The sequence below is a fragment of the Hyperolius riggenbachi genome, chromosome 5 (assembly GCF_040937935.1).
Source record: "Hyperolius riggenbachi isolate aHypRig1 chromosome 5, aHypRig1.pri, whole genome shotgun sequence".
Taxonomy (NCBI): Eukaryota; Metazoa; Chordata; class Amphibia; order Anura; family Hyperoliidae; genus Hyperolius; species Hyperolius riggenbachi.
In genome coordinates this window covers 329,831,303-329,856,730 of record NC_090650.1, presented here as the reverse complement: position 1 = coordinate 329,856,730, position 25,428 = coordinate 329,831,303, and the positions used below count along the sequence as shown (strand labels likewise).

Below are 25,428 nucleotides of genomic sequence, written 5' to 3'. Positions count from 1 at the left end.
TCATGCCAATTGGAGTGGAGTGGTCAGCAAGTAGTTAAGTTCCTTTGCAAGCTCTGTGAGCAGCCTGACTAGCTGTTTCCAATGTCACCAGCCGTGATCTGCCCTGTCTGGAAGCTGTGGTGGCACATAACTCTTTACTGTCTATAGCAGTAGTCAGATATCACATAGCAATGACAGCTCTGCAGGCAAGGCAATTTTTTTTAACTTTTAAATACAGGATGGCAGCCACCTTGAAGCAGACAACAGATTGTGCAGACTTGTCTGTCAAGGTAAGAGGACACTGTACAATAAAGTTATGCTTTCTAGGTTACGGAAGATGACAGAATTGGGCTCTAGTGGAACAAAGCCCAGTTAGGTTTGATTTTAATATGCCTGGTTAACAGAACTGGCAGGTGCCATAACAGGCAAAAATGCTTTATGCTTAATTTTATTTATAATAAAAAAAATTGGCAGGAGTTCTACACACAGGGTGGTCTTATGTACACCTGATGTTTGTTAAAACATGCAAAAGTCTTTCCATTATATTGTTTCATAAAGCTAAACATTGTAAACATGGGCAATTTTTAAAAAAAAAAAAAAAGGTTAAAATTTTTCATGGAAAAAAGCTAAATATGGCTAGTTTTAATTTAATACAGCCTTACGTCTACTGAGTTGGAAATAATCCAAGAAATGTTTTGCTTTTTCCCCAGAGACTGCGTTCAGCCCATGCTTAATTAAACACAAACTTTGTCTCCTAAATTAAACCACTTAATTTTGCACCATTTTTTTCTGGGGGTGGTAAAATGAAGAAGGAGCTTTATAGTGACGCCTCCTCTAAAATCGTGTTTCTATTCTCTATCTTACTGGACATAGAATAAGAAAAAAAGGTAATTGATAGAGATTAAAAATATTAATACATACAATTTTCCTTTTCACACCGATGTCATGCACTTCACTTTGGCATTGGCCCATTTCTTTGCTAAATTTTACCTGGTTTTCTTGAGTTTGAAAAATGTTGTTGTTTTTGAAAGTACTCAACTCAAGCCAAAAGAAAAGTAGCTATCTTAACACATTTTATAAATGTACCTCTTAATCTACAGTAAAAAAAAAAGTGAATATCCAATTGTCAAACCATTATTTTCATTTGTACTATAATACAATTAAAAAAAAAACTTTTTTTTTTTTTTTTTACAAGATCCAAAATCAGAAATGAAAAATATGCATCATAGAAAGTTTACAGTATATTTGTTCTGTTTTCTAGAAAACAATTCCGAAAGTTCCAATGTCATATGTACAGTATATACAGAAATCTATTGCCAAGAGAAGAAACAAAAAGCTCTTTATACCATTGGCAAATATATATAATATTTACATTATTTTTTTCTAAGGCAATACAAAAAATATGGTTAACGGAAGTACCACAAGAATACATAATAAAGATTTAAATTTTCAACTAGAAGGTCGGACTAATTTCAGCAACAATTATTTTCCTAAAATAAAAAGGGAGGATTTCCTTCTTTTTGCAGTAATCACCCCAGATTGTATAAACACTAATGGGATTAATCACACGTTTGCCACATAGGCCTTAAAGCTTTGCTTTTACTGAGTGACTGTGACTAATCGCCAAATGTAATACTCTAACACTTGTACATACATATGACAGAGACTGCGTGGCAGATTTTAGATTACAGCACATGTATATGCATATCAGTTTCGTTAAAGGGGCACTATGGTGAAAAATTGTAAAAATTAAAATATGGGCAAACATTTACAAATAAGATGTACATTTTTTCCAGAGTAAAATGAGCCATAAATGACTTTTCTCCTCTTTTGCTGTCACTTACAGAAGGTAGTGAAAATCTGACATAAGTGACAGGTTTTGGACTAGTCCATCTCTTCATGGGGAATTCTCAGGGATTTATTTATTTTCAAAAGCACTTAGTGAATGGCAGTTGCTCTGTCCATGTAGCGACCAGGGAAAGCTGGCCAGCATCATTGTTTAAATCCTTTTTAAGGAATATCTTTATAAAGAGTAAAAGCCTTGCTTAGAATCCCCTATGAAGAGATGGACTAGTCCAAAACCTGTCACTTTAGTCAGATTTCTACTACCTACTGTAAGTGACAGCAACATGGGAGAAAAGTAATTTATGGCTCATTTTACTCTGGAGACAACGTACTTCTTATTTGTCTATGTTTGCACATATTTTACATTTTACAATTTTTCGCCATAGTGCCCCTTTAAGCGTTAAATACACATTGGCTGTGCAATGTAAATAAAACCATACATGAAAAAGACTAACCTTATTGTTTGTATCAGAGAATGTAAGTAGCATAGAAAATGATATTTAATTTGTCTGCACTGATTAGGAGTAGTTCTATCTGTATTCTCTGGGCAGCCACATAATGGCTAAGATCCACCTTAAAGTGACAGTGAAGCGAAGAAAAACTTATGATATAATGAATTGGATGTGTAGTAAGGATAACAAATAGAACATTAGTAGCAAAGAAAAGAGTCTCATATTTTTAGTTATATAGCTGTTTTTCTATAACATTGCATCATTCTCTAATATTTACAGTTTACAAATAACACTTTGTATTTTAAATGATGAAACAGCAGAGCTAATGACACTTTGAACTTCATGGCAGAAAAACCTTAAAACAACTTAAGTGCTTCAGAAAATAGCAATGCTCTCTGACTAAATTAGTCGGAGAGCTCAGAGAAACACTTTTGCATAGATAACAACTGCAGTTTCTTAACTCTTCCTGTACTGGAAACAGTATGAGACTCATAGCTGTGCTACTAAAGTTCTTTTTCTTAGCTGTACCACACACACAAATCATTATCTAATAAGTTTATTTTCACTTTAGATTCTGTTAAATGCTTATATGAACTTTTTTTTTGCTAAGCTACAGTACCAGCTTACTGGGCGATGATCAGACCGTCACTGCCCAAAATAACTGGTACAATTGGGACAGGTAAAAGACAGACAGAAGTTTCACTGAGAAGGGTGGATGATGGGACATACACGTGGCATATAGAAATAGTGGGGGACACTCTTCTGTTAGCTTCCTCACTATTCTTAGAAAAAGAAAGGATCCACTCACTGTAAACTTTAGAAACTTCATTATAACGTAGTACCATCAACTCATGGCAGAAATGATCTACAGCATTCTGGCAATATAGTCTTGCTTGGAAATATATGTGTGACAATTTGGAAAGGAATGATTAAAGCAACTGCACATTATCAGCTACCAAGGTAAAAGTCTATCATCTTATTTTTAAAAACCGCATAACAAGGATCAGCATATAAGCGTATACTTATGTTACAAAATGTAAAAACATATAAAGCTTTAGTCTTTAAATATGTCGTTAAATACTCAGTTCTTCTTCAGCAATTTAACATCTTTGTTTTAAAGCATAGTCTAAAAAAATAGATTTAAAAAATATAAAAACATTTCCAACCTAAATAAAGACTTTGCCATTGCAGATACTTTGGCACAAGCTGAATAACATCTTAACATTATTTAACTGTTGGTTTTATATTATTCAATGTTATTCTTGTTCATAAGCTTCAAGTGACAATACCCCATCTGCTCAAATTTACTTTAGTAGTTCTATAAAAGAAGGTGCTCTCAATGAGTCAGCAAGGATATTTATTCTGCATTCTTAAAAAATAATTATTTAAGTGAACTTAAAGTGGAAATAAACTGATGATATTATAAACAACTGTATCTATCTTCCTACTCCTAAAATTATTTTTAAATATCCCACAGTTTAATGTTATGGTTAAAAACTTAAAGTAGATTATGGTTTTGTCTCTTTTTTTTAATCTATGAATTGCTCTCAGGAGCCCAGTTATCTGCTAGGAAAGCATTTTATGGCTTGCGTTCCTTAATGAGGGACGCTATAGTCCAGGGGTGTCAAACTCAAGTACAAAGTGGGCCAAAATTGAATACTGGGACCAAGTCCTGGGCCAACCTCAATGTCTAGTGGCCACCTCCCTCCCTTACACAGTTTCCTGGTGTCTAATACCCAAACTCTCTCTCCTATACAGTTCCCTGTTGTCTTATGCTGGGCATACACGGTAAGATTATGCGCCGATATCGAGCCAGCGCGTCACTGCTCGTCCGCGTGGATCGATTCCCGCTCGCCCCCGCGGGCATGCCTTATCAGCCGCTCGATTCCCCGCTATTGTCTGCCCGCGGGGAATCTGTCGGGTCATCGGACCTGTTGGATATTATCAATCGAGCCATCAGCGGCTCGATTGATAGGGAAACAAACACACCGTGTATGCCCAGCATAATGCCTCCTCCCTCCCCTATACAGTTTCCTGGTGTCTAGTGGTCCTCCCTCCACTATACAATTCCCTGGTGTTTAGTGGTCCTCCCTACTTCTCCTATACTGTTCCCTGGTGTCTAGTTGCCCCCATCCCTCCCTTATACAGTTCCTTGGTGGCTAGTGGCCCCCTTCCCTCCTCTATAAAGTTTTCTGATGCCTAGTACTTTCCCCCCACCCTCCCCCATATGACTTCCCGGTTAATCCAGAGCTTCACCTCCAGTATAGATTCCCTGGTGGTCTAGAGTGTGCCAAACATAATGCAAAGTGGGAAGACCAAGGCAAATTTGATGGGTCTGTGGGCCAGATTTGGCTCATGGGACAGAGTTTGACATGTATGTTATAGTCCTACTTGGTCCCACTGGAGAGAAACTGTCAGTTGCATAAATTAATATTGATGCTTTCAAGCAGAGAAAGAAGAAAAAGGAGCACAACATGGCTATGTGTATGCTTGCCATTGTGCATACACGTCTATCTCATCATGTCACATGTAACTTAAGGTTTCATTTCATTACAAAAGTTCTAAGCAAAAATGGTTGACTTTTAGTGCATTGCGTCTGCCTTTTATAGCATTTCGAAATACTTTCAGCAACAAAACAGATTGCTAGCAAATCAATGTTCTTGCATTAAGGATTATAAAATGTTGTGATGTTAACACAAATATGTACCTAAAACAGCAATTTTTTAAATTTTTTTAGATTAACGACACCCAAGACGGGATTAAGACCGACTATATTGTACTTTGCTATATTTTGTCACTGTGCTTGCTGATTTTCCTAAAGTGCTACCTGAAGAAGGCAGGTCTTCTACCCCAAACCCACCCTGGTTATAGATGGCAAGACCCTGCTTCCCACCATCTGAGATGGACACACTCTCTTTTAGAATACTTTGGCTAGCTAAACGGTCTGCTGGAATAACTACACTGCCATTCATACCAGATATGGGAGCATAATGCCTCTCTGTCACGATGACATTTTGCCCCATAGATACATCAGGAATGCTAACTGCAGCCTGGACACCAGCGTTGGGGGCAAGAACTCTCTCGGTCACCAGAAGATACTGCGAATCAGGAACATCACCGACGCGTTCAGTTAACAAAACATTTTCCCCACCGGAAACATCCAGGAGGTTATGCAAGCTGGAGGTAGGTCGAACAATTCGTTCTGTCACTAGTACATTCTGAGTATGGACTGGCTCAACATATGTTGCAGGAGCTGTGGTATAGGTCTTTTCCGTCACAAGAATATTACCGCGCCTAACGGGCTCCTGCACGTATCTAGAAGTGACTTCGGTAACCAAATTTTCCCTCATTACTGGTTTAGGCTGTACATTCTGAATGTGAGATTCTGATGATGTATATGAGCTTTCCATAGTGTAGCCTTGTTCTACCTCTTCCTCTACTTCATTCTGAACTAGATCAATATCTGCCACTACTTCAGATTTTACAGCTTCTTGTCTCACGTTCTCATAAGCTTTATAGTTAGAGATCGCTGCACCACCAGTTTCATTTACACCCTGGCAAATATTTGCTAACATTCTGAACTTCAGTCCAAGGTCATCCAGATAGCTGTCATCTTCAGCTTCACTTTCAATCAGACTACAGCAGCCAACAGACCCAGCAAGCGATCCTGTTCCTTCTTGTGAATACATAAGGATGCAGTCTTTTGCTGTCTGGGCCATGTCTTCATCAGCCCATGCCATGACCCTCTAAAATAGATAAGAGAAAACAACCCAGATTTCAGAGACGGTATGAATGAAAAGGCAAGGAATATTGAATATGTTAAATAATAATGACAATGCATTGTAATGACTGTGTAGAGGGTGCATTTACTGTGAACACTAATGAGGAGATCTTGTTTTATGTTGTCTCACTTTTGTATCTGATTTACTTCCTCTGGTGAAGTGGGAATTTAATATCATGGGTGATTTTACAAATCTGGACTGGATTTGATATCTATGTTATGTGGCAAACCATATTGGACCTGATGCGCAAAAGGCAGGTAAATTTGCCTTAGCAGCGCACAGCAATTTTTCTGGTACTAATGCCAGCGGAGCACTGCCCGTAACGCTATTAGTGCGAGACGTTTTTGAGGTTAATGTGTGTTACGCTTCATGCTACCATAGCTATGTGCACATTATCCTGGAAGACTGGCAGTGCCATGGCAATCTTACTGATACTAACGCCAGGGGAGACCGGCGCCATTACACTATCAACACAACATGCATGACCAGGGTAATATATACATTGCTATGGTAACACATGTTATGCCGCACATTACCATAGCAATGCATGCATTATTCCGGTAACATGTGCTACAAATACATTAAGAAATAAATGTAATATAGTCATTATCCCCTTAAAGCCCCCCTACCCCATAGCTACCAAAACAAAACACTAAACAAACTAAAAAAAACAAAACTAACAAACAAAGTGACAGTATGTAAAAAAAAATACCTTATAAACACAGATTTTTTTTAATATGCATGTTATGAAGGTATATTACTGTCATTTTAGCAAATTAGGGTTTGTAATTATTGATAGGGTATGGTGAGAACACAAATAATAATGATAATAAAAATACAAACCTTTATTTCCAAACACCATACATTGAACTAGGAACATAATTTCAATGTTGTGTGCCGGGACAAATGGGCAAATAAACCATGTGTGTTTTATCTATAGTAGCATTGTTTATTTTCAAACAAGATATAGATCATTTAGGTGTGATAAGCAGTGATAAAGTTATGGCCAAATGAATAGGAGGAGTGCCGACAGGTGAAAAGGGCTCTAGGTGGTAAGGGTAAAGTAGCCTGTGGGGTTAAGTGGTTAAGCTATCAGGCCTCCTGCATTCAAAAGCCATTCAAACAGAAAACTTCTTATTGTTATCACACTTTTAGAACTGCAAATCTTGCAAACAAGAGGTAAGACAACCCATGGATACTTACATCATGGAAATAACCACTTATGAATTCTTCATTCAAAACAGCTTGGCTTCCACCAGCACCAAAAGCACCTTGAGCTCCAGCCGCAGATCCTGAACCTAGGACACCGATGGATCTCATGCCCATTCCTGCAGCTCCACCAGCCATCTCTGCTGCTGCACCAGCCATGCCTTGTGATTCATATCCTCTGCGGATGTACATGTTGGAGTTGTATAGGCCATTGGCATTGTATTCGTATGCATCCATATTGTTGCCTGCATATGCACTGCTTTTTATCATTCCAGCACCAGCTGCAGCCCCCGCAGCTCCCCCAAGAGCACCAATTCCTACAAAGGCAACTGGTGCAATGGCCTGTAAAGAAAACAAGTGAGAAGTCTTTTAGTTTAAATTGTTCTTCAGTTTTCAGGCATTTTACATTGATATGGGACATTTTATAATAGTGTACAATGTACTGTTCTTGGTGTTGAAGCAAATCTGTCACACATCACAATGTTTGTAAGCCAACACTGAGCTTAAAGGAAAACTATCAAACTAACCTTTTTTTGGCGAACACCAGGAATGGATAAAGCAACAAATGTACTAAAGGATACAGCAAATAATATCAGTGTGCTGTGTGTGATTTACCAAATGTACCAGCAAGATGGTGTCCCAACAAGACACCAACAGCCTTGTCCTGAGAAAGAGTCCATAATCCCAGGGGACACCAGTGGGGGAAGCACAAAGTGGATGAATCTATTTGTAGGCTCCCCCAACCAACTGCACGTTGTAAAGCACATGACTGCTGCATCAATATACAGTAATATGAGGAGCAAGAGACAACCGCTCTCGCTTCTATTCTGGCCAGCCAATAGTTGTTTCTCTCCCTCTTACTCTCAATGGGCTTGATTCACAAAAATAGTGCTAACTGTTAGCAAGGCTTTGCGTGAAAAAAAAGGGTTGCACGTGAAAAACGGTTACCGCACGGAGAAATTCACGTTCGCGCGTTAACGTGAATTTTTGCGCACGATAACCGTTATCACATGAAATTTCGCATAAAACACTTTTCACAGCGTTCTAACAGTTAGCACAGTTTTGTGCATCAAGCGCAACGTGTGCTCCTGAACAGCCCGCAGTGTCATTGGATGTTTGCCATTACCCTCTCCAAATAAAAATATTCTGTTTCACCAAAGTAAAACAACCTTATTTTTTGTTATGTCCTAAAAACTATAAAGTCCTGGCAAGTAGGGGCTTATAAACACAGCACAATATTCACTCCTAATCAATAAACAATCTGGGAAAAAATTAACAGATTACCCATTAATCGTAAGTGTATTTTTCACAGTCAAACAAAAATGGTGGTAAATAATCAATCTACACTTGCCACACAAACACATATGACGTGTAATAATGACCCTTTGAACTTTCTTTCAGTAAAACCTTATCTCAAGCTGTATCTCGCTGTTTCTTGGCTGATTAAGTGCATTAGAAAACAGGACTGTATTCAACCCACAGTCAAATAGCTCAGAGAAGCTCTTCTGCATAGATCACAACTGAAGTTTCACTCTTCCTGTACTGGAAAACAATACGAGACTCTTTTCTTTGCTACTAATGTATTTCCTAGCTGCACTACACATACAATTCTTTATCTCATAAAAGTATTTTCACTTCCGGTTTGCTTTATCTATCGCTCACCAGCTGAAATTCTGTGCTGTGCCGTGTTATACACGTTCACCGATTAAAGTGAAAATTTTATATTTAGAACTTAAAAATATTGAACAACAACAAAAGCATTATGGGAGTTGTACTAGGAGTTCATCTACTTAATACTTACAGTGTCTTCTGGTATAGGCCCTTCTTTGTTGGTGAGCAGAATTGATTCCTCTGGGCCATCTGCAATTGTTAAAAATCCAGCACCTTTTGCTCCTCCACAGGAACACAAAAGCAGCAAGAGAGGCACCACTACGGGACAATAAGCAAGACAAAAAGGATTACCGGTAAATGATTTTGAACTGTGTTAATTTTTATCTAAAGCAATTTATAGGAGAAAAAAACTTGAATCGTCTGCAAAAGGCATATAAGTAACATGGTATACTGCATAGCATCATTGTCAAAGGAGCTCTATAAAAAAAAAAACGGACTTTTATATAAAAATAAAAAAGTATCACTTTTCATTTGGGGTGTTTGCTACAGGAAAAACTCGGTGATCTTCACTGTGATTAGGTCAGTCAAGTCCTTATATATGACAGGATGTCTGAAGTGAACTTAAACAATCACATTCACAAACTGTAGATGAAATGTATGTGCGCAGCGAGCACATGCACATTTTACCGGCCTTTACACAAAGTATGCAATGGGTGCTGCACAAATAGCCCAACACATGTCATGAACGTAACACACATTATGCTAAAGTGTGCTCCCAGCCTCTGTCACATGACGCAGAGTGGTCCCAGTCTCTGTAAGTGCAGCCCCAGCTTTTGTCAGTAGTAACTGTGATTTATCAGTTTCTGTCTGTGTCTACAGAGTGGTCCTAGTCTTTGTCAGTATTAATAAAACCGTTCCAATCTCTGTTAAGGGTCAAAAAGTGGTCCCAGCCTGTGTCAGAAGTCATGGAATGGCTCCATTCTCTGTTGGCGGTCACAAAGTGGATCCAGTCTCTATCAACAGTCAGTGTGTGGTCACAGTCTGTGTCAGTGGCCAGCAAGATGCAACACTGGGCATGTGCTAAAAAAGTGTAATGGAAATATGTAACCAACTACATGGGTGACATTGTAAAGATTCAACACTACAGATGAGGAACTTGAAAACTGCATCATATTGCGAGAGGCACTGGAAAACTGCAATACCCTATGGTAAACACAGGACAGCTGCAACATACTGATGGGTGTGCTGATACATGGTCTATATAAATGGTCTGTTGTAAAGGCCATTTTTGGCTACACATTCTAGGAGCAAACATTGTCCTTCCAAACCCGAGAATGTGGAAAGTTCTGTTCTACAGTATTCAAGCCCTCTTCTAAGACCCACAATCCCACTTATTGCTGCATTTTATCGGGCGCCTCCCTGCACCCAAATTTCCCTCTATTGTTGCCAACCACAGCTTTTATCATTGCAGCCTATGGCAGTGCCCTTCTTTCCACTAAACATGGTTTTGCGTCAGTGTTTGGGTGTTGTGTAGCAGCAATAGATGGAATTTTGGACACCCGTAAATTGCAGCTATAAATAGCTGGCCTGGTGTTTGCAGCAAGTGGGCTTTAAGATTGGGGGAGGTTTTTAGGTTTAAAGTGAACCTTAAGTCATCAAAAAAAATGAGTTTTACTCACCTGGGGATTCCCTCAGCCCCCTGCAGCTGATCGGTGCCGTCCCGTGTCCCTACGATCCTCCTGTCCCCACCGGCGGCTACTTCTAGTTTCGCCGTCACCGCCCGTCAGGCTGGGAATGCGAGTGATTCTTCGCGTTCCCAGCTACAATATCGCCCCTTATGCTGCTATTGCGGCAAGGAAGGTCGCAATAGCAGCTTAGGGGGATATATTGTGGCTGGGAACGCGAAGAATCACTCGCGTTCCCAGCCTGACGGACGGTGACGGCGAAACCGGAAGAAGACGCCGGCAGGGACAGGAGATTCCGAGCGAAACTGCGAGGGCACCGATCAGCTGCAGGGGGCTGAGGGAAGCCCCAGGTGAGTAAAACTCATTTTTTTTTACTTAAGTGCCTCTTTAAAGGGAACCTTAACTGAACGGGGGGTAAAGAGTTTCACTTACCTGGGGCTATTACCAGCCCCCTGCAGCAGTCCTGTGCCCTCGGAGCCGCTCTGGAATCCTCCGGTCCCCCGCTGTCACTTAGTTTCGTTTTTGACGACTCACCAGTCGGCCGGCCACAATGTGTATTATTGGACGCATTCCCTACTGCAATTAGCGCTGTTGCGGACCGCAACACGTACAAAAATACGCGTTGTCGCATATCTACGCATGCGGAATGCGGCAACGCGTATTTTTTGTACGCGTTGTGGTCCGCAACAGCGCTAATTGCAGTAGGGAATGCGTCTAATAATACGCATGGCGGCCGGCTGACTGGTGAGTTGTCAAAAATGAAACTAAACGACAGCGGGGGACCGGAGGATTCCAGAGCAGCTCCGAGGGCACAGGACTGCTGCAGGGGGCTGGTAATAGCCCCAGGTAATTGAAACTCTTTACCCCCGTTCAGTTTAAGTTCCCTTTAAGGAGGAACCGTAACTAAGGATTGAACTTCATCCCAATCAGTAGCTGATACCCCCTTTCCCATGAGAAATCTTTTCTTTTTCTCAAATAGATCATCAGGGGGCTCTGTATGGCTGATATTGTGGTAAAACTCTTCCCACAGTGTGATGTCAGCACCTGGGTGCCGTGTGAGAATGGGGGTTAGGTCATTGTAAAATATCAGTAATGTAAAATATTTTACTATCGGAAGAGAAGAGTCTTTATTACCTGTATGCAAAGTTAAGACCCCATCAAACTATTATTTCCCTTTATATCAATATTAATTCAAAGCGCTCTGGTTATTTATAATAGTCCAATATTGAGTGCGCTCTCACTAAGTATAGCAAGTACTTCACACAAATTTTATATTCACAGTTCAGCGCACATTATCCATTCTATAGTTCATTAAATTGCAAGTCAATTCAAGTGGAAAGAATCCTTTGGTGTAGTCTCTTCTCAGTGTTCCACCACCAAAACACCCAACAGGAAACGCACTCACCAAAAGCAGCGCGACCACTGCCAGACTGGCCAAATATCGCTCTATTCCAGGAAAACCTCAGCAACTCAGGTCCTGGTCCTTATGCCACCTTATGCCCGTGGATTGAAGCTCGGTGCCATTTAAGCATCTGGAAATATGTGAGTGAGCATTTTTAATGAAGTACAAGTGTTTTTGAACTGATTTACGCTATGGGAGATTTTTAATTTGAGGTTATGGACAAGTATCAAGTGGACTATGCAAGGTGGCATAAGGACCAGGACCTGAGGTGCTGAGGTTTTCCTCGAATAGAGCGATATCTGGCAAGTCTGGCAGTGGTCGCAAGTCTGGCAGTGGGTCACAAGTCTGGCAGTGGTCGCGCTGCTTTTAGTGAGTGCGTTTCCTATTGGGTGTTTTGGTGGTGGAACACTGAGAAGAGACTACACCAAAGGATTCTGTCCACTTGAATTGACTTGCAATTTAATGAACTATAGAATGGATAATGTGCGCTGAACTGTGAATATAATATTATTTCCCTTTGTCTTTTGCCTTTTTAAAACAAAAGGTATTTGTGATAAATCAGCTTTAAGTGAACATCTCTGGCTACCCACAATGCACTGCTGCTGAATATGCAAATCTTTTTATGCCCCTGAAGGCATCTTATATCTTGTTGCCAGGACAACCGAGTATCATATTTAAAGCCACAGAGATCCTAGGAGCAAAAATTAGGTAAAATCTCCACATTGGGGTGAGAGACTGCAACAAAAGTAACTTCCTTCCACGCATGCAGTTTGAAGGAGCATCTCTTTATTATTGCTTACAACATAAGGTTTGAATTGAGCCTAACATTCAAATACAGATATACTTACATAGTAAGAGCAAACAAGCAAGAATCATGAGTGCAACAGCTCCACCTCCGAGGCCCACAGAGGAATTAGAAATTCTTTCTGCACAAGCGACATTCCCATTTTCACAAGTACACACTAATAACTTCAGGGTCTGCTTCTCTGGACAGCTTAAACCTTGGTTGTCGGTTACTAGAACATTAACTTGATGTGATCCTGTCCACAAGTTTTTTGGTATCAGCTGTGCACTGTTACCTAAGACAAAAATTACATGAGAGACTAAGTAACTGATTACATTAATGATGACATTCTACAACTCTCTATCACATAAACCATTTTTGCTCATATTCTTGGCGATCAGAAAATAATTTGGATAATGTAATATGATATTATCATGAGTTCTACATTTATGGAAATATACCTCCCCAACGGTAATCCCGAGTCTCGGGACGGAAATCGGCAGGTCAGGGTAGTAATCCCGTGAGTGAGTTATATGCAGGAGCTGCTGCAGATCTCTCTCTGGTAGGTTTTTTTTCTTGTTTTAGGGTCTAAAATCTTGAGAAAAATTGCATGACTTTTAGACCCTAAATCTGGAAATAATCATAACACCAGGGAGGTTAAAGATTTAAATTGAACCCGAGGAAAAAAAAAAAAATTATCTATCTCCCCAACTTCTAAAAAATAAATTATGGTAAGATAACCCACAATTTTAATTTTGTGCGTAAAAACAAAAAAAGTATACTTAAAGTTTCATTGTTTTCAGGGCCGGCCCTAGACTTTTTGCCGCCTGAGGCAAATTTTGAAAAAATTATTGCTCCCACCGCCCGCGCCGACGCCGAGCTGGAGGGGTAGCGGGCAGGGCAGGGGTATTGGGCCTAGCGGCGGGGAGGGGGGGTCGGACCCCCCCCCCCTCCCTCGCCTGGGCGGCAGTGGGCGGCGTTGCAGGAAGTGACGTCAGTGGAGCGCACGCTGGATCGAGGAAGAGGTGAGTCCTCCCCGCCCACTGCCTCTTACGAGTTGCGCTTCTGATGTATTTAAGGCTGGAGGGGAGCAGAGGACGGGGGACCCAGGCGAGGGAGGGGCGGGGGTCCGACCCCCCTCCCCGCCGCTAGGCCCAATACCCCTGTCCATCCCGCTACCCCTCCAGCTGGGCGGCCGGCTCCCCGCACCCACCGACGGGCGGATGCCGCCCCTAGAAATTTGCCGCCTGAGGCAAAAGTTTCACCTCATGAGCGGGCCGGCCCTGATTGTTTCTTCTCAATGACACAGTCTTTGCCAAAATATAAAAATTATTGACCTTTTTTAACATATCCCCTGCACTCAGAAGCTGTTGTCTGCCAATCAAATCAAGTGCATGGATTCTTCAAACTATGGATTTCACTGGGTGAAACCCCCCCAAAAGATTGAATAGTGTATGGCCACCTTTAGGCAAAGGTCATACTTGATAAAACTGTGGTCGCTACTTGGGGTAAATGGTAAACTTCATACAAATGGTGAGCTAGAGGAGCAGCCCCCTGTAGGTAAGTAATGATGCTCACCCAAACCCCTGACCTACAATGGCACACTACTGAAGTATATATCTATCTTTTCAACTTTTTTTTTCCTTTCAGGTGCGCTTTGAGAATCAAAATCCATCATTAACTAGTTCACACTATTGTGAAGCGTAAGATTTGCCAAAATTATTAAATATTAACACTTACTATCAGTTTTTCCAATTGACCACAACTGAGCATTGCCAGGGGGTTCATCCAACACCACGAACTTTAGGGGAGCCCCATTAGGAAAGGCATCCTTATCCACTGCTGTCAAGTTAATGAATTTGGCATCTAAACACACGGTTTGATCTGGATTTATTAGAACTGGGCAGTTGTCATTGATATCTTCGACATCAAGAGAGATGGTACCAGTTGCAGTCTTCCCTGGAAGATCTTGGGAAAAAAAAAATTATATATATATATATATATAGATAGATAGATAGATAGATAGATAGAGATTTTCATTCCCAAAAAATTACTGTGAGGGCTTGTTCACAACTAAGGCGTTTTGCATTTTTCTTTAGCGCTGGCGATTTTTAAAAACGCCTTAAAAGCGCTTGTGCAAGGATTCCTTATGGGACAGTTCATATCAGCACATTTTGTCCGCTTTCTACTCAGCAAAGTGCTGCATGTTCCATTTTCGGGGCGATTTTGCTACAATGGAAGGTATATGAAAAACGCAAAACGCTCAAAAATCGCTTTATCCGGCGATTACGCTCACTTTTAAGAATAAATACATTGCATTTATTATTTTCCGGGTCAAAGAGTTCACTTCCTGACTTGCGTCAGGAAGTGAAAAACAATTCTCTCTGCAAACGTGCATTGAAAAAGCACTTAACACAAAATCATAGCGGGCAGTGGAGCGCTGGGAGGGGAAAAAAACCACAGCGATTTCGATTTTAGATGTGAACAAAGCCTTAGAATACAGTCTGCATAACCGTAAAACACAATTCTTCACTTAGAATCTGTATCACAACCAACGCAGCAAACAAAAACAAAATGTAGGAGAAAGTAGGCTAGCAGACTGTATAAGTAACAAATGCAAAGACTTTTTTTCAGTCAACCAGTCCACTGTTTAGACAATAAAAACGTAAACTTACCTTCACTGATGGCCAGAATCTTTGCTACATAGCTGCCATTTACGACGTATATAGACTCGCGATCAGGTACTTTTAAAAGTTTAATTTCAGCAGTAGTCGGATCAATGGTAAACCAGTTATCTGGATCATAATCTTTGGCGTACCTGTAAATTGTAATATACGTTTATAAAGTGGTTTTATTTGCAATACACTATGGAATATAAAATAATGCATGCTAAAGTGTAAATAAAATATTTCTATCTGTACTGAACTCTCCTATAGGAGCTATAGGAGACTCATTCCATTCAGTTCAGTGGGTACGAAAAATGATGCCTTTGTCCACCTTATTAAAACACCCTACTCAGAAGATTGTGTAACCTGAGGTGAGCGGGATGGGGAGGCCGACAGATTTATTTATTTTTAAACAATGCAAGTTTCCTGACTGTCCTCCTGTCTCTAATACGTTTAGCCATAGACCTTAAACAAGCATATACAGATCAGATGCTCTAATTTAAAGAGAACCTGAACTGAAAATTAAAATTCAAAATAACCATACACAGGTCATACTTACCTCCTGTGTAGTCTACTCCTCAATCTCTTTCTCCTCTCCTGCCTCCTGTTTGTCCACTGTGATCAATGGAATTCTCTTTCCTCCGTTTTTAAAATGGCCATTACCCCATTACAGTTTCCTGGTCAGCACACTGTTAAACTGTAATATCGCCAACTTGAGCCATAGGGAAACATGGACATTACCTTGCACATTCAGTTGTAACTGACAGAAACTGGTATATTTTAGTTCTGACAAAATATTGTCCGAACTGGAAGGGATCACTGTAAGAAGAAAATGGTGAGCTTCTGAGAGGAACTGATGGTGAGGTTAGTATGATATATTCATTTGCAGCTACATCATGTGTTTATTTTAAATAATTTTACTCAGTTCAGGTTCCCTTTAAAGTAACACTGAAGCGAGAGAAAAAAAAAAAAGCCAGAGACTTACCTATGCAGAGAAAAGGCTCTGGGTCCTATTAAGCCTTCCCTATCTCCTCTTGGCACTCTAGTTCCAGTGCTGTCACCTCATTGCCAGCTGGTTGAATATGCCTTGGGTACAGTCGGTAGACTCCGGAAGCACTTGTGCAGGTGCAGTACAGAGCGGCCCATCTTCAGAGCACCCAGGGACGTGAGTGCTCCTGAATGCTTTCGAGGGATGGCAGAGGCATTGCAACTTCACCGGGGGACAGCAGAGGAATGAGAACACGAAGAGGGGGCAGGGGAGTCTCTATAGGATCCAGAGCATTCCCTCACTATAGGGAAGTGTCTACATTTTTTTTTTGTTTTAAGTTTAGCTGCATGCATGTTTCAGGTGTGATTTAGACACTACTGATTCCAGAAAGATCAGCAGGATGCCAGGCATTTGGTATTGTTTAAAAAGGCAATAAATATGGCAGCCTCTTTATCCCACTCACCTCAGGTTTCCTTTAAGTGATTGCACACAAAGAAGCATCACACTAAATAATGCCACGATGAATAAGAGAACAGTCACATTCAAGGAAATAAGGAAGACAGAAAATACCTTCCTACTGCCTACTTGCAATCACATAGAACACCATTTTACTTTTCTGGATGTCATAATTATTATATATATATATATATATATATATATATATAAAAAAAAAAAAAAAAAAAAAAAAAAAAAAAAAAAAAAAAAAAAACTTTATACAATTATCTATGCAGTTTCACCAAACTGAGCGATGAACAATTTGCTGGCGGTCTTTCTGATGTCTGGGAGACTCTTTCACACTGGGAGCTGATCTGTGCGTTTTGATGGATCACTCCTCTCACATTAGTCAAAGTGTTCCAGAGTGCTACAGTGTAATGCATCTAGCTTTTAATCATCCAGCGCCGGCGTTTTTCCGTTGGGTGAATTAGAACTAGCGCTGCTGACCAGCGTTGAACTGCAACTTCCCAACGCTTTGCCGCCATCATAACGCGTGCACAAAATTGTGTTCTTGCACCCGTTATGTAATGTGAAAGAGCCCTTATGCTGGGAATACACAGTTAGATTCTGAGCCATTTAGATGGCTCGATAGATAATTTCCGACATGCCCGATCTTACGCCTGATGGTTTCCGCGCTCGATTCTGCACGGGAGACAATGGAAAAAGATAAGAGAACCGTGCGGAAGATAAAAGTGTGATGGCCACATTTAAACAACACTAGAACTACTGTAAAGACATTTATGTCTTGATCTGTAGCATTATGGGAGGGTAACCTATCTTCTACAGACTAGCACTCTCCCTTTATAACAGTGGGGTGTCAGTTCCAGTCTCAGGAAGGACAATGGCCTCAATTCACTAAGATCATGCTGGAGATAATAAGGCAAGAGAAAACTTGCCACCACACAGTGAGAGAGTCATCTTATCTCTGCATTCCTTAAATTACCTCCTCTGTAGTTAAAGGTGCGTACACACGCACTACTGCAACGAACGACGGGTCCGTCAGACCCTCCCGCTGGACGGGCGTTCTGCCGACAGTAGAGCGTGTACAGTCTGTCAACAGACAGATAAGACCGTTTTTGACTTGTCAGTCTGACGGACCCGTTGTTGTTACGGTAGTGCGCTGAGCGGATCTCTCAGAAACAGCCTTATCAGTCCATCAACAGCGCGTACACACACACGCTACTGTCGCCTGAAAGTCCGCCCAGTGGGAGGGTCTGACGGACCCATCGTTGGCAGCCGTAGTGCGTGTGTACGCACCTATAGAGGATGGACTTTGAACAATTCAGACTGCTGTTCTGTCCAGCAAAGCAGCATCTGACATTCACACAGGAATGGTCAGCTGAGAAAACCCAACCAACAAGGTAACACAGATAAAAAAAAAGCAAAATAAATTATGTGCAATAGACAAAATTACACAAATACTACATGAACTGCCAGTCCTCTCAAACACTTTGCGTTTACCATGAAATTAGAATGGATCCAAGCTGATAAGCAGACTTACTTAACATGTTCAGCAAACGTTCCAGAGTCAGCATCATATGCCCGATAAGAGCCAATAACCGTGTTTTTTACTGTCTTCCCTTCCACTATTTGAAGTGTCTTCTTCCTTGGTTTAAACACGGGCCCTTCACGTGTATTCTTCACCTTCACTTTGATGGGGATAGCTTTTCCCCCTCCTCCACCAGCACCACCACCACCACCACCACCAGCAGCACCACCAGCTCCTCCTGAAAATCCTCCCACTACAACGGAGCCTCCTCCGCTGACCACTTGTGTGATTGAGCGGTGATATTCTGCTCGGTTCGAAACAACAACTTGCAGATTTGCATTTTGCATGGCTTCATAATCCACTTCCTAAAAATGAATGTATGCATTATTACATGAAATAATAATAAAAAAAAAAAAAAAAAAAAAAAGACAGATTGAGGGCTCTTGCACACTATATGCAATTCCGATTTCAACTTGCGAATTTGATGCGATTTTACACGTGGTTCTGATTTGCGACTTTTAATCGTTACAGCATGTTGCGTTTTTCTTTATTTTTTGATAGCATCCAGAAAAAATAGGAATTGCAAATCGGAGTTGCAGTGTGCAGGGGGCCTTAAAGAGCAACTGTTAAGCTGGCCACTAACGGTCCAATTTCTAGCGAAAAATCGTTCGAGCGATCAGAAATTGTGATCGGACAAAAAATCGTTCACTACACCATCAACTAACCAATCATTGCTTCCTATCTATCACGACCACCAAGAAAATCCAAATTTTCGTTCGACGAAAATTCATTCGGGCGACATTTTTTTCACTCGTTCATAATCGATTGTGTCCACCAATGGAGATTATTTACAATCAATCCGATCAGAATTTCTGATCGCTCGAACGATTTTTCGCTAGAAATTGGACCGTTAGTGGCCAGCCTTAGGCATAAAATAAAACATCAATTCTCTTTTTTATATGTTAAACAAACAACAAGGATGCTAACCAGGCAATCCAAAAGTTAAAAATCACTCTTAATTTTCTTCTCAATAGAATATCATTTACCAGGTCCCCTGGCTCTTATTTGGCGCATCTGCAGCAAAAGAGAAGTTGCAGTGCATGCTGGTTTTTTTTTCTGCTCTTTTTTACTTTCCTCCCCTTAGACATAACTAGTGCCAGCCTGAGTGGCTGAAGTTTCTTTCACTCCTGTTTTCCCCTCCCACACCTCTTTGATTGGCCAATATTTCTTGTGCTGAGAAGCTGAGAAAGTGACTCAGCTGAAATCCGATCCATACAAATAAGGATTAGTAATTTTAAAGAAATAAAAAAGGTATAAATTAAAATATATGACGTAACCCCATTATTGGTAAAAAATGTTTCTGTTTTTACAGTATGGTCTCCTCAGGCGGTAGCCATGCTTAAAGTGGATTTGAGATAAACTTTTACTCATTGCATAATTGTGTTCCTTTCATATAGTTTATAGGGCATTCCTCAAGCCAAAACTTTGTTTTGTTTTAATACTCTAATTCCCTAGAAACTAAACAAGCCTCTCCCACAGTTTCAGAGTGCCTTGGCATTCTCAGACTCATGTAGCAATGGCTTATGGGAGCTCAGTCTGGGCAGGACGAAGTTAAGCTGGCCATACACTGGCCCGATTTGCGCCCGTTTCGACAGCAGATTCGATCACTGGGATCGAATCTGCTGCCAATCGTTCAAGCTACACGCCGAATTTCGATCCATTTCGTCCGATCCCGTCGATCGCGCAGTGCGGAAAATAACAGTCGATCGCTCGCGGGTAAAGAGCGCATCGCTAGCGGCGTTCGAGTGCCCGACGACCGACGCAATAGAGCCCGCATACATTACCTGCTCCGCCGGCGCAACTCCAGTCTCCCGGTCACCGCTGCTCTGTCTGCGCTCTGGTCTCCAGGTCCGGCATGCCTCACTTCTTCTAGCCCGGCAAGAAGTTTAAACAGTAGAGCGCCCTCTACTGTTTAAACTTCCTGCCGGGCTAGAAGAAGTGACGCATGCTGGAGACCAGAGCGCAGACAGAGCAGCGGTGACCGGGGGACTGGAGTCGCGCCGGCCGAGCAGGTAATGTATGCGGGCGGGCGGGGGCAGCAGCAGCAGCACCACCACAACAGATTGTGAACGGTTTCAGGCTGAAATCGGTTCACAATCTGTTTGCTGTAAAGGTAGCCATACGATCCCTCTCTGATCAGATTCGATCAGAGAGGGATCTATCTGTTGGTCGAATCTGATGGCAAATCGACCAGTGTATGGCCACCTTTACTATCCAGAGATTTCAGAGGCAATGGTGAGGAGAGAGGAGGAGAGGGGATTGAGCTGAGGGCTGCAGATGCTATCAACTTGCCTTTGTGTAATGTGACAAACAGTTTCTAGGGAGTGTCTGCAACACCTCAACCAGATAACTGTGTGTGCTAGGCCTCGTTCACATCTGCTGCGCTGAAAAACGTGTGAAAGCGCGTGGTAAAAACCGCATGCGCTTCTGCGCGCTTTAGTGCGCGTTTCTGTGCGTTGCGCTGCGCTTCTTTAAAGCATGTTTTGCTTGTTGTACCAGCAGCAGTTGTCAATAAAACTTTGTTTTTGTATGTAAATGTATTTTTTTCTCCAATTAGGGGTAAAAAACGCATGCGCTTCTATGCGCTTGTACGCGCTTCTATGCGCTAAAAAAGCGCACCCATTCACTTGCATTGATGTGCGCTTTCCAGCTCAACGCACAGAAATGCATGCAACCCTACGTTTCTGTAACGCTGCTCAGCCCAGCGGATAGATGTGAACCAGCTACATTTAGTTACATAGGAAAGTAAATACCTTGCTGATCGCACAGGGCAGTGCGCTGTAAAAAGCGCACAGAAACGGCCCTGATGTGAACGAGGCCCTAGGGCTCAAAACAAGAGCAATTATATGGTAGAGGAAGAAAGCCCTTAAAAAATAGCACCTCCCACAGCAAAATTTGAAAAAGTATAACAAAAATCTTTATTCAACATTAGGTATAATAATAATCACAGTACTGATGATTCAATAAAAAATAAAACCATTTAAAAACCAAGCAAATATTCCAACATGATCCCTGCTGCATATGAAACAATCACTCTAAATGCAATATATTGTATAATGACACAATGCTGCTGTCAGATACAAAACCCCACAGTAGGCTCAATATTGAGCCCAACAGGGGAGAACCCGTGTTCAGTATACAACCTAGTGTGATGCAGGACCAATAAACAACACCTGTGCAATGAGTTCCGCGAGAGTCACCTCGCTTTATCAAGGAGACTCTCGCGGAACTAGTGGGATCTTGTCCTCTGAGGGGATTCCTTGTTCCCTGCTGTGCTGCTGAGATTGACTTCACCATTTCTGGGCTAAGTATCTCCTATTTTTTGCACTACTCCACTTTATGCTCTTTTTCCTATGGGCTGCTCTTTTGCCTTAATTTTTTACTAGGCATCTTATCACTAGTAATACTGTATACTTGGATAGCAATTGTGCACTTTACTCCATAATCTTATATATGCGATATTTATTCGTGGTGTTTTTTTTTTTTTTCCATTGCACAGGTGTTGTTTATTGGTCCTGCATCACACTAAGTTGTATACTGAACCCGGCTTCTCCCCCTGTTGGGCTCAATATTGAGCCTACTGTGGGGTGTTATGTCTGACAGCAGCATTGTGTCATTATACAATAGATTGCATTTAGAGTGATTGTTTCATATGCAGCAGGGATCATGTTGGAATATTTGCTTGGTTTTTAAATGGTTTTATTCTTTATTGAATCATCAATACTGTGATTATTAATATACCCAATGTTGAAAAAGATTTTTGTAATGTGATAAACAGAACATGGCTGCCCTCATTGTATCACAGGAATAAATACTCATAAACTGTTGAAGCTTTTTGCAGCTAGATTTGCTGTGTAAACTATCTAAAAACTTTAGATATATAGACAGGAGCTGCTAGGACTTGAAAGTAATCAGCACAGAACTGAAAATGAACAATTCTCACCTTGCTTACTACCTCTATACTTACATATTGTCCTTGACTTATAATATACATAATGTCTGTTCTTGTATTGTTTTTGTTTGTGTTTGTTAAGCAACTGCCAAGACAAATTCTTTGTAAGTGCACACTTACTTGGTGAAATAAATTGATTCTGATTGTACATGTACAGTACTGTGCTTACAGCTAGGCTACTTCTACACCGCGCATGTTGCAATAGGGAAGCAAAACAATGGTAATGACAAGTAACCTGGAATGTTAGGAGTGCAAAGCGACACATACATTTAACTATTTAACTTGTTGCAAAGACTACTTTTCCATAAATTGAATATTTTGCTATCAGTAGTAATTAAAGCGGGGTTGAACTCTGACATAAAATTCAATAAAACGTGTTTTCCTACTTTCTATTACCCATATAGTTACCATATTTGCTTTTGTACACAAGTAATATTGTCTGTTTACAAATTAGAAGTTCCCAAAGTACAGTTTATCTGCTCTGAAAGCTGCCATTGCATTTTATTGAATAGCTGATGTATTTTATATTAAAATCAATCTAGTGATCCCTTCTCAGCGCTCTCTGCTTCTACTATGTGTGCAGCTTAGGGCTAATGCACACTCGGGTGCTTTGCAGCAGGTTGGCTGATCACCGGCAATCAGCAAAGCACTTTTACTAATGTATCCCTATGGGATCTTTCTCACTGCAGCGTTTGCGATTTGCATAAATGTGCTGCATGCAGAATTTTGGGGCGAGTGCAATGTGATTCTTCTTCTATTGAAAGGGAATCACAAATGCAAATTTGCGTACTTTTGCAACGTAAAATTGATCGCGATTTGGGTTCTGAGGGCTTGATTCACAAAAGCTTGATAACTGACTGCTATCACAGCAGTTACAACACGCTCTCTGGATTGTAATGCTTATCACGCTTACAGCGTTAGTTTACGTGATAAGTGAAGGTTATCACGCGATCTTGTGCGCGTTTCACGTGAAAAGCACATGTGATTGTGCAATCTAGTGCGCGTTTCACGTGAAAAGCACACGTAATCGCGAGATAACCTTCGCTTATCACGTGAACTAACGCTATTAGCGTGATAAGAACTACGAGCCGGACAGCGTGTGCTAACTGCTGCGATAGCAGTCATCACGCTTTCGTGAATCAAGTCCTGAGTGTGAACCAGCTCTCAGTTTCAGCACTGCTGCTAAGGTTTACTAATTGTAGCGGACAAAGGAATGTAAACAAAATACAGTATAATTACCTATTTGGAATCCCAACAGGCTTTCCACTAAAGGCTTATTCACAGTGGAACGTTGCAGAGCTGCGTTATAAAATCCTATAACACAGCTTACCGCAATGCAATGCTAATCCTATGGGACAGTCACAGTGCGACGTTAGTGTCGCATTGTACCATTTAGCTTGCAGTGCGTTACCTCTAAACGCACCAGTTACCAGGCACAGGAAAGCATACTTTTCATTGCCTGTATACTTTACTGTACCTACTAAATGCGATGGTAACGCAGCATTAATGTTCGTTACCACCTTTTTGTTGCGCATTACAACGCAACATCCCACTGTGAATGTAGCCTGAAGAGGAAAGTGCTATGTTTAACTGTTTGAATGCTGTTCTGCTATTTTTTTTTTTTTTTTTGTGGTAATAGGTTTCTATGCTGAAAATAATCTTTTAGAGCAAAGATGAAATGCTGAGTTTGATACCACTTTAAGTTCAACTATTTCACTCAGAAAGAAAGCAGAATATGTAATATGATCAGTAATGTAGGTCTCAACTCATGGAAAGGGACCGTCCTGCACAAGCCCAGAGCTTTGATACCGGGACATCTGCCCAGAAGATACAATTAACAAGTACGTGATTTACCTTGTCAACAGGCAAGTCAGACATACGGTAGTTTTTTTGACTGGCAGTGTCTTTAAATGTTCAGCTTTCTATAGGTTCACGTTTGCTAATCATATTATTTACCTTCTTCAGCATCAGCTTGCCTTCATTAGTATCCTCATCAAGTTCAATCTCAAAGATCCCGTCCTCGTTGCCAGATATTATGTCAAAGTGAGCAAACCAATTATCTGTATGCTCTTCATCATTATCAAATACTTTCATGCGTAATATTTCAATTCCCGCTACATTTTCTTCAGCCTCACAATCGTACTGAAAAAATAAATAAATAAAAATGAATATTGGTGGACAAGTGGCTTATAACCATCATTGATTAAACAAGTTCTATCTATTCACTCAAACAAAAGATAGCTGATGTGAGAGCGTTTTAATATCACTCAATCTACATGCCACTCAAAGTCAATATTGCTGCCTTACTTCTAAAAGTTAGTTTCATGCCCATTCAATTCTCTTAGGGCTTGTTCACACTATGAGCATTTGCGTATTTTTTTAAGCGCTGGCGATTTTAGAAATCGCCCTAAAAGCGCTTGTACAATGATTCCCCATGAGAGTGTTCACATATGAGCGGTTCGCTTGCGATTCGCTTTCAAAAGCGCTGCCTGTACCAAGAAGAATCGATCTGCAAAAATGCAGGGAAACAAAATTAAAAAAAAAAAAATTCGCGGAAAAATCAAACCGACCAAAAAAAAAAAAAAAAACGCTCAGTGCTTGCAATAGCACTGGCGATTTATAATGTGAACATAGTGTTTCTTGTAAGTTTTTTTCCTAGGTGATATCTTTACATTAAAAAATGCCTTTTAAGCAATAACTTATTTTCTAACAGTGCAAAAAAATAAATAAATAAATCATGCTGGTACCCTTCAGCATTAGGGATACACCATAATTGTTTCTATAAAAGAAAAAGATGAGATACCTTATATACTCGCGTATAAGCCTAATTTTTCAGCACAAAAGAAGTGCTGAAAAGTTACCTCCTGAGCTTGTATGTGAGTCAGTGGAGCAGAATGGTTGGCTGACCAGGTTTTGTTCCTGATAAAGGAGCGCAAGGATCGTGCACTAGCGATCCTGCTCTTGCCAGCTGGCTCCCTGCTGTGTCCGTATCCCCATCCCCTACAACATGGTGCGCAGAGTACGCTGCT

At 40.9% G+C, this 25,428-nt stretch overlaps 1 protein-coding gene across 1 annotated transcript in view; it reads right to left on the bottom strand.

Annotated features, from left to right (window-relative positions):
* Positions 1-2,170: 2,170 nt before the first annotated feature.
* Positions 2,171-25,428, bottom strand: part of DSG2 (desmoglein 2) — a 70,419-nt gene continuing 47,161 nt past the window's right edge. Inside the window, exons 8-15 of the mRNA XM_068237308.1 lie at positions 24,356-24,541; positions 18,400-18,752; positions 15,425-15,567; positions 14,490-14,717; positions 12,814-13,044; positions 9,069-9,196; positions 7,262-7,609; positions 2,171-6,022 (exon numbers count right to left, since the gene is read on the bottom strand). Of these exons, the coding sequence (XP_068093409.1) occupies positions 5,036-6,022; positions 7,262-7,609; positions 9,069-9,196; positions 12,814-13,044; positions 14,490-14,717; positions 15,425-15,567; positions 18,400-18,752; positions 24,356-24,541 (2,604 nt within the window). The 3' untranslated portion in view covers positions 2,171-5,035. The remainder of the gene's footprint in view (positions 6,023-7,261; positions 7,610-9,068; positions 9,197-12,813; positions 13,045-14,489; positions 14,718-15,424; positions 15,568-18,399; positions 18,753-24,355; positions 24,542-25,428) is intronic.